Here is a 10,687-nt window from a genome sequence, read left to right as displayed (position 1 = left end):
CATCCAATTGGGGCCTAAAATATTCTGTTTTCATTGAACGAACGTCCTGTTGAAACCTCATGTCCTCCAAGTTCAAATCATTTAATTGGGGCCTAAAATATTCTGTTTTCATTGAACGATAGCCATTACCATTCACAGAAACGTGCCGGCATTGATCATCACGGTAGAAGTACGGCCCAATGACTCAGCCGGCCCATAAACCGCACCAAACCGTTATTTTCTCGGAATGCAATGATGACTCATGGAGTACGTGTGGGTTGCTGTCAGACCAATAACGCAAATTTTGCTCATTGACGAAGCCGTTCAACCGAAAATGCGCCTCATACCTAAATTGGCGTGGCGTGGCGCTCTTAACGTTGAGGCAACTGACTTGCGACTCGTTGTGGGCTTGTGTATCTTTCCATCATGGTAAACCTTACTGAAGACTAATGTCAAACGAGCAGCATAAAATACGGCGTCGTTTGCTGTCCCTATCGGTGTACTTTTGTAGCGTCCCTGATAAAAAAACCTAAGAGTGCTGGGAAACTTTCCCCCAACCGCAATAGCCAAGACATCAGTAAACGCGACCACTTTAAAAAATTTTTTTTCAGAGACAATAGTATATAGTAAATGGTCATATCCCAAGGAAAAGGAGACAACACAATTCCTTCAGGTGTTCCTCTGTTGACCCATCTTTTCGGTTTTAGAGATCCCAAGCTTGCCGTAATGGCACTTACTTTTAGTAAGTAAGCTACTTATAAACTTCCAGAGAAGACTGAAATATGCCTGCTCACGAGGAAGACGAAGGTGGGCTAATTTAACGCACCACGTTTCCTCAATAAGACGATTTCGATATCTGACAAGGTCAAATATTTAGATGTGATCTTGGACAGGAAATTGAATTGGATGTGTCACATTCAGGAACACAGGCTTGAAATAGGCCATAAATCCGAGGATAGTCCACTGGCTCTACAGAAGCGTGATGAGACCAATACTTACTTACGCCTCAGAGGAGAAAAAGTGCAACAAAGGGACCAAACAGAGTTCCAACAGGTTCAGAGAACATGTGGTTTTGTCATAGACGGAGCAATGAGGACTACGCCCACTAGAGCACTGGAGACTATTCTAGATATCCGACCCATTGACATACAGATTAACTGTGAGACAGCCATTGCGGCTATGAGACTTCAGGCGATGGGAGAATGGATTGATGATAGGAGCAGCTCATACCATCGCGGTATAATCGAGGAGACGATAGGAAACCTGGAAGGAAGGGAAGAGGTTTCCGATCGGATACCTGAGATGAACTTTAAAGTCGAGTGCAAGGCAGTACTGCCACGAGACAGTCTTGGATTGACGGAACCCTAGTATTGCCATCTGGAAGATCATGTTACACGAATGGATCAAAGCTAGAGGACAGAGTGGGCCTGGTGGTTTACTTTGAGAACCCAGAGACTGAGATTTGCTTTAGACTGCCGGCGGAGATCCGGGCGATAACGGAATGCATGAAGTGGTGTGGTGCTAACGCGAGAACGTCGAGTGTGAACATCTTTACCGACAATAAAATTGCCATAAGGGCAATAACAACCAGGACGGTAAGGTCACGAACAGTCTTGCACTGTAAGAAGGAGATTAACGCCTTCTTTAAGGATGGCAAAATCCGCATCGTTTGGGAGCCGGGCCATAACGGAGTAAGGGGAAATGAAAGAACAGACGATTTGGCGGTGAAGGCCCGAGGACTGCAGTGAATATACTTGGTTATTTCTGATTTTTTTTCGTTTGAAATATAGGTGAAGGTAATTTAACGTTAGCATCGATATTATTGATATTTATGATCAAAAATATCGAAATTATCGGATTTTCTGATTATCGATAGTTTTCCAGCATCTCCTTCAAGATTGACGTCGGTTTTGCATAATAGAAAGCACCTTCAATGTCCAGAAATGATGCCATTGCATATTCCTTGACAGTGAAAGAACTTTCTATGTAGACGACTAGGTAGAGAACGGCTGTTTCAGTGGACTTGCCCTTACTATATGCATGTTATTGCCGAGACAGGCGATCTCTAGGGATCTTCGCCCTAAGAAATGTTTTTATCTACCTCTGTAAAAGACAGACTTAAAGGGCGCAAATTTTTCGCCTTCGCGTTTGGAATAAAAATGACCTTTGTGATCCTCCATCCTACAGGTAAATACGCCAAACTGATACAAGCCGAGTATATCTCCCCCAGGTGTCAGTCTGTGGGACGCAGCTTGCAATTTAAGCGGTGATATATCATCAGGGTCTGGCGACTCAAAGAATTTTCGAATCAGACGCAATTGCCTCAATAACCTCCGACAAATGCATACCAGTAACAAACTCTTCTGGCGCCCGTTGTCTATTGAAAATCTACTCGGAAAATGTGTATGAACGAGTTGTCCTAATGTTTCCTCACAAGACATTGTTCATACATTATCTGACTTCTGGATATATGCCATCGTAATAGGTCTTACTTAGGCCTCAAATGTATCCTCCACGGAGCTGCCGAATTCCACCCAGGATTTCTTCTGAGCCTTTCTCAGCTCATCCTTGTATTTTCTTAGTTCAGCCTTATGGAAGTTCCAATCGTGCTGTTCCCTGGGGTCCACCATGGTAGTCGCTGTCATGGATTCGGAGCGTGGCCGTAGCAAGATTGGAGCTAAATCGGAGAGGCAGTGACATTTTTTCTGTTCTGAGCGGAATGGCTTCCAATCTCAATCCTGCTCCGGCCACCCCGCCCCAATTACGCTCCAGCCATGGCCCCGCTCCAGTCCTCTCCAAATCCCCTGTCGCTATTTGCCCCTTGGCTTGACAATAGGACATGCGTACATAGGTAAATAATTCAGGGCCTTCGTGAACCGCTTGACCATTATGTCGATGTCCTCCGTTCTTTCTGCGGAATAGACGTTCCTTTTCAGCTCTAGAAGAGATAGTCGTGCAGAATGTGTGCCGAAATTTATCCCAATCCGCCTTTTTTCTGTTTAGTCGAGGGAGCACTCCTGAAGTATTTCCCCCAAGGCTGAAACTACTAGAACGATGATCAGAAAAGCTGTGGTAATCCAACACTTCCCAGTCGCATATCCTTTCGCTTATATCTTCTGATACAAAGGTGACATCTAGTACCTCCTGCCTGTTCCTTGTAATAAAGGTTGGTTTGTTCCCTTTATTACAAATCGCTAGTTGCAACTTATAATTTATTCGATAAGCATTCACTTCCTGCAATGAGGCTGTTTTACCCTGCAGAAGCGGTTTCAATCAGCAATTTAAGCCTTGAAGGCGGCATCTCCGAATCCTGTGTATTTATTTCAAGGCTGGCTGCTACTGAATCTTTTGTACTAAGCGACGTAAAAAACATTTGAACAACTCTTTGCAAGAATAGAGGCTCTGTGTCTCCCATACACCGTACCCTCGAGTAGTTAAAATCCAGGATTAATTAGTCGATGAACCACTCCGCCACACACCGATGATTCTTGGATAAGAACCTTCTGTCATCAGAAGAACCTTTAGTGCAGCCGAAGTGGCCTTACAATGGTGGAGATATAGCTGCAGAAATCGGACAATCCATGTATTTATATCGCTGCCATATAAACCTATCCTGAATCTTGAGCTTCTATACGGCGCAATTCATATCCAATTTGTCCGATAAGACAATCCATATCCTGATATAGCTGCCATATAAACCGATCTTCTGATTTGACTTCTGGAGTCTTATACGGCGCAATTCTTTTTCAATTTGGTTGAAATTTGGCATATGTCGACATGAAAAGTACGGTCAATATCGGTCAATAACTTCATATAGCTCATATATAAAGGGTGATTTTTTTGAGGTTAGGATTTTCATGCATTAGTATTTGACAGATCACGTGGGATTTCAGACATGGTGTCAAAGAGAAAGATGCTCAGTATGCTTTGACATTTCATCATGAATAGACTTACTAACGAGCAACGCTTGCAAATTATTGAATTTTATTACCAAAATCAGTGTTCGGTTCGAAATGTGTTCATTCACCGTTCAGCGATGAGGCTCATTTCTGGTTAAATGGCTACGTAAATAAGCAAAATTGCCGCATTTGGAGTGAAGAGCAACCAGAAGCCGTTCAAGAACTGCCCATGCATCCCGAAAAATGCACTGTTTGGTGTGGTTTGTACGCTGGTGGAATCATTGGACCGTATTTTTTTGTTGGACGCAACGTTACGGTGAATGAACACATTTCGAACCGAACACTGATTTTGGTAATAAAATTCAATGATTTGCAAGCGTTGCTCGTTAGTAAGTCTATTCGTGATGAAATGTCAAAGCATACTGAGCATCTTTCTCTTTGACACCATGTCTGAAATCCCACGTGATCTGTCAAATACTAACGCATGAAAATCCTAACCTCAAAAAAATCACCCTTTACTTGTTCTTTCTGGGGAATAAACGTTTCTGCTCTCTCCTTTTCTCCCAATATCTCTCTTTCATCTGTCTATATTCTTGGCTTCAGTAACATCTCGACACTCTTTGTCGTACCATTTCTCCATGGGCAATGGTTTGCCACTGCGTCGTTTTATTTCTTCGGAACAAGGAGTGCTTTCATCAAGCAGTTGGGTCAGTCGAGGGTTAGTAAGTGCCAAAATGGCTTCCTCACCAAGATGCCAAAAATGAGGCTTGCTTAATGATTTCTCTCAAATAACAGTCATGTTGGTGTATTTTATTTTATGTTGATGTTATTTAAACGATACTTGGGAACCCTGAAACATGTTAATTCCTTTTGAATTTCTTACAAAATAGTAAAATCCATGATCAGCTTTGAATATTTTGGGTGATGGAACTTTTCGTCTTACAGATTTGGTTACCCTCAGTATGGTAGCTAAAAAGAAAAGAATTTATTAATTTGTTGAATTTGTGTAAATAAGGGCACAGAATTAACAACCACACCACAAGTCTCAAGGTAAAAGTGACAATTGGTAACTATGACTTTAGAATAGTCAGCGATTTCCATTTATCTGGTCGACGAATTTGCCCATAGAACATTTTCCCGTCAAGTTTTCACAGTTTTTTACTTTTTAAAATGTTTATAGTCTACACCACTGTTCCACAGTGATGCATTTGTTTGTAAGTGTACCTATCCGCCTATCAGTCCAACGAAGCTTGTTTCGAATCACCCCGAAACTTGACAAACAAATATTTTTCTGACCTTGATACTAACCAATTGATGCAAGTGACTACCATGATATAATTTAATCACAATAGCTCACAGACTGACGACATTCGAATCAGTAAGCGATTCTGTTAGATTACCCTATAGGTATGCCCACGTTGCTACCAATTGCACAAACTTGCAAAACCCTGAGATAGTGGTGTTATATGTTGTAAGAAATTATTACCTGTTGCAGCTGCCGCACTAGTCCCCTTCTCGTTAACATCAATGCAAGCCTTGTGAATGACTGAGGAAATAGCTGGACATTCGGAGGAGTTCAACATGTTACTAAAATCAGCACTTGTAGAGAAGATGCGCTTCATACCCAACTAAAAGTTAACAAAAAAAAAAAAACAAGTAAGAGAATGCTTAGTTCGGCCGGGCCGTATCTTATTACCCTCCACCATGGATCGCATTTGTCGAGTTCTTTTCCCGGCATCTCTTCTTAGGCAAAAAAGGATAAAAGAAAAGATTTGCTCTGCTATTAGAGCGATATCAAGATATGGTCCGGTTTGGACCACAATTAAATTATATGTTGGAGACCTGTGTAAAATATCAGCCAATTCGAATAAGAATTGCGCCCTTAGGGAGCTCAAGAATTAAAATAGAGAGATCGATTTATATGGGAGCTGTATCGGGCTATAGACCGATTCAGACCATAATAAACACGTATGTTGATGGTCATGAGAGAATCCGTCGTACAAAATTTCAGGCAAATCGGATAATAATTGTGACCTCTAGAGGCTCAAGAAGTCAAGATCCAAAATCGGTTTATATCGCAACTATATCTGGTTATGAACTGATTTTAACCTTATTTGACACAGTTGTTGGAAGTAAGAATAAAATACGTCATGCAAAATTTCAGCCAAATCGGATAGGAATTGCGCCCTCTAGAAGCTCAAGAAGTCAAGTCCCACGATTGGTTTATATGGCAGCTATATCAGGTTATGAACCGATTTGAACCATACTTGGCACAGTTGTTGGATATCATAACAAAACACGTCGTGCAAAATTTCATCTCAATCGGATAAGAATTGCGCACTCAAGAGGCTCAAGAAGTCAAGACCCAAGATCGGTTTATAAGGCAGCTATATCAGGTTATGGACCGATTTGGATCACACTTGGCGCAGTTATTGGATATCATATCAAAACACGTCGTGCAAAATTTCATTCAAATCGGATAAGAATTGCGCACTCTAGAGGCTCAAGAAGTCAAGACCCAAGATCGGTTTATATGGCAGCTATATCAGGTTATGGACCGATGTGAAACATACATGGTACAGTTGTTGGATATCATAACAAAACACGTCGTGCAAAATTTCATCTCAATCGCATAAGACTTGCGCACTCTAGAGGCTCAAGATGTCAAGACCCAAGATCGGTTTATATGACAGCTATATCAGGTTATCGACCGATTTAAATTATACTTAGCACAGTTGTTGAATGTCATAACGAAACACTTCATGCTAAATTTTAGCCAAATCAGATGAGAATTGCGCCCTCTAGTTGCTCAAGAAGACAAGATCCCAGATCGGTTTATATGGCAGCTATATCAGGCTATAAGTCAATTTGAACCATACTTAGCACAGTTGTTGGAAATCATAACAAACAACTTTATGCAACATTTCAGCCAAATCGGATGAAAATTGCGCCCTCTATTGGCTCAAGAAGTCAAGATCCCAGATCGGTTTATATGTCAGCTATATCAGGTTATGGACTGATTTGAACCATACTTAGCACAGTAGTTGGAAGTCACAACAATCAAGTTCATGCGAGTTTTCAGCCAATTTGGATAAGAATTGCGCCCTCTATTGGCTCAAGAAGTCAAGATCCAAGATGGGTATATATGGCAACTATATCAGGTTATCGACCGATTTAAATTATCCTCAGCACAGTTGTTGAAAGTCATAACGAAACACTTCATGCAAAATTTCAGCCAAATGAGATGAGAATTGCGCCCTCTATTGGCTTAAGAAGTCAAGATCCCAGATCGGTTTATATGGCAGCTATATCGGGTTATGGGCTGATTTGAACCATACTTAGCACAGTAGTTGGAAGTCATAACAAAACATTTCGTGCAAAATTTCAGCCAATTCGGATAAGAGTTGCGCCCTCTATTGGCTCAAGAAGTCAAGATCCCAGATCGGTTTATGTGGCAGCTATAGCGGGTTATGGAATGATTTGATCCATACTAAGCACAGTAGTTTGAAGTCACAACAATCAAGTTCATGCGAATTTTTAGCCAATTTGGATATGAATTGCGCCCTCTATTGGCTCAAGAAGTCAAGATCCCAGATCGGTTTATATGGCAGCTATATCGGGTTATGGACTGATGTGAACCATACTTAGCACAGTAGTTGGAAGTCATAACAAAGCATTTCGTGCAAAATTTCAGCCAATTCGGATAAGAATTGCGCCCTCTAGATGCTCAAGAATTCAAGACCCCAGATCGGTTTTAATGGCAGCTATATCAAAACATGGGACGATTTGGCCCATTTACAATCGGCCATGCCAAACTTTGAATACCTACCACCATGGATATATTAATCATCCTATTTTATTATAACTCCAGTATAATATCCATAGTTATATCTATATATAGGGGCTGATCGGAATCATATTTGATTCAGGTCCCAAGAACTCTTATACAAGTAACAGTTTCAGCGAAATCAGGAAATAAATCCGCTTTTTATGGGATAAAGACCCTAATTTGGAAAATTGATCTATATGGCAGATATATCAATGTAGACTGATATAGATCGGATGTCGACTATTTTTTTTTTAATTTCAACGAAATCTGATGGTAAATAAAGCTTTTATGGGCTTCAGACCTTTAACCGGCAGAACGGTCTATATGGCTGATATATATATATGGTCTCACTTGAGCCATATTCGGGTCGGATGTTGGGAGACCTATAACTACTCTCTGTTTCAAATTTCAGCGAAACCGATTTTGAGGAATATTGCAATAAAGTGCTCATTTGTTAACCGATTCTCTCGAAATTTGGCAGGAAGGTTTTCCTTATGACTCGACTTTACTAGTGAATATCATTGATATCGGCCCTGATTTATATAAAGCTGCCATATATATCGACCGATTTCCATTTCTAGAGCCACTGCAAGCGCATTTATTGACCAATCTTGCCAAAACTTTGTACAACGCTTTCCTCGACGACTTTCACAATATCTGAGAAGTTTGCTCGAAATCGGTTCAGATTTAGATATAGCTCTTATATATATGTTCGTTCCATTTTGAGAAATATTGCAATAAAGTGCCCATTTCTTAAGCGTTTCTTTCAATATTTGGCAGAAAGGTTTTCCTTATGACTCTCGACTTTACTAGTGAATATCATTGAAATCGGCCCTTATTTAGATATAGCGGTCATATATGCATATCCCCCGATTTTCACTCCAAGAGCCACTGCAAGCGCATTTATTGACCAATCCTGGCGAAATTGTGCACAATTACCTCGACGACTTTAACAATATCTGAGAAGTTTGCTCGAAATCGGCTCAGAATTAGATATAACTCCCATATATATGTTCGTCAGACTTTAGGTAATTTGCCATAATGTTGTCATTTGTCAACTGTGAACATATTTGTTCAAAATTTTATACGGATTATTTAATAAGCCATCTGAAAACATCCGCCGAGGTCCATCAAAATTGTTGCAGAATTGGATATAGCTCCCACATTGCACTTAAAGGTTAGGTGTAGGGTATTATACAGTCGTCACCGCCCAACTTTTTCCCTTCCTTACTGGATTTCCAATGGATACTATCGCAAAAGTTAAATTTTTTGCAAAACTACATAGAAATAAGCAATCCGACACTGAATTTATCCTTTGTGTACATTGCGCCTATAGAGGGCGCAATTTTCTTCCGATTAGGCAAACATTTTGTGCATGAACATTTTCTCGCATGACTTCCAAATGACTTTATTAACCTTGGTTTTATTTGGTCTGTGCTTTGATATTGCTTCTATATAAATCGGTCTTCCGATTTTTACTTCTCATTTTCATTTGAAACATAGGGTGATGGAAAATTAACGATAGTATCGATAAAATCGATATTTATTATTAAAAATATCGAAAATATTGAAAGTGGCGATTATCGATAGTGTGCCAGCTCTACTCTACGGGCTCAAGAAGTGCAATAGGGAGAGCTATATCAGGTTTTCGAACGATTTAGGCCATATTTGGCCCATATGATGGAAGTCACAGAAGAAGTCATTGTGCAAAATTGCAGTCAAATCGGATAAGAATAACACTCTCTAAAGAATTTTTATCGGGAGATCGATATATATGGGAGTTATATCAAAAAATTTGGTCCATTTACGTTACCAACCGATCTTCACCAATACGAAGTACGAGAAAAGTTGTAGAAAAGCGCCTTTCAAGTGCATGACTGGTAGACTAAAAATGTCATGGCGATCAAGATTATACCCATATACTTTACGAGATCTTGGGCTAATATTTCGATGTGTTACAAATGCAATGACGAAGTTAGTATATCCCCCATCCTATGGTGGAGGATTTAAGATTTACATCATAGATATACAAGGCATTAAAAAATAATTTCTCCATTACCTCTTTAAGTACACCACTCAGGTCTTTGCTTAAATCCGCCTTAAACTTGGGAAAACTGACAATTACCCTTGTAGTAATCATACTTTTCGTCAGTTCATTCAAGGAGACAGACCTCAAATCTTCTTGCAATTTGGCCAAGCCAGTGCGTGATTTCGGAAGAAGTACTAGTATTGACAAATCAGAGTTTTTATAAAACATTTCCAAGGCTGTGGCATCCAAGTCCGGAAAGTCACCATAGCGGAAATTTGCTGTTGCATGCATCATTTTCACTGTGACTGTGTTTGTTTCATCCAAATAGAAATCTTCGTCTCGAGTTAAGAAATCTTTAAATTTGATACACCATTCACCCTTAAAATGTATGGCATTCAATAGAACCAAACGAGTATCGTTATTTAACATGTTAGGTGATATAAGGTTCTGAATTAAATGATTCGTTTTTGAATCCACCCATGAATTGATTTTCTTTGCTGCCATATCATTTTCAGCAAAATTGATATTTTCTGCTTGGGAAATAAATTTTTGCTGCAACAATTCGTTGTACTTCACTTTGACTTCATAGTCCTTCATGACATAAATCTTATTGGCGATCTCCAAGACATTGCTATTGGTATATGGGGACAGAACTGTAAAATATTTCTCGGCCAAAGTTGCTTCTGTCACTGGAGGAAATCCTAAACTATTGTCCATATCCACAGCGGTTTCTCCAGCAGCGCCCATTCGTGCCATGGCTAGACAAGTTTGTATGGAAAATGGTGAAAAAATCACATTTTTCTTCTCATCCGATTTCGAGAGTTCAGTGAAAAGCTTGAAGCCAAAGGTTTCAGAGTTTTTGGAAAAATCTTCATCACTCATATAGGAGGCAACATCTTCTTGGATGGTCAAGGTCGCCAATGTGACAACCATAAAAATGATTGTTGGCAT

The 10,687-nt window shown here is 40.1% G+C and overlaps 1 protein-coding gene across 1 annotated transcript; it reads right to left on the bottom strand.

Annotated features, from left to right (window-relative positions):
* Positions 1-2,568: 2,568 nt before the first annotated feature.
* LOC106085156 (antichymotrypsin-2-like) lies at positions 2,569-10,687 on the bottom strand. Its single transcript, XM_059369885.1, has 6 exons — positions 9,725-10,687; positions 5,365-5,506; positions 4,720-4,847; positions 4,508-4,659; positions 3,234-3,332; positions 2,569-2,917 (listed from the first exon to the last, which is right to left on the bottom strand). The coding sequence occupies exons 1-6, from the start codon at positions 10,685-10,687 to the stop codon at positions 2,569-2,571; spliced, it is 1,833 nt and encodes a 610-aa protein (XP_059225868.1).

This window comes from Stomoxys calcitrans, chromosome 5 (genome assembly GCF_963082655.1).
Source record: "Stomoxys calcitrans chromosome 5, idStoCalc2.1, whole genome shotgun sequence".
NCBI classification, from domain to species: Eukaryota; Metazoa; Arthropoda; class Insecta; order Diptera; family Muscidae; genus Stomoxys; species Stomoxys calcitrans.
Note: the sequence above shows the minus strand (reverse complement) of the source record. Positions and strands in the feature narration are given on the sequence as shown.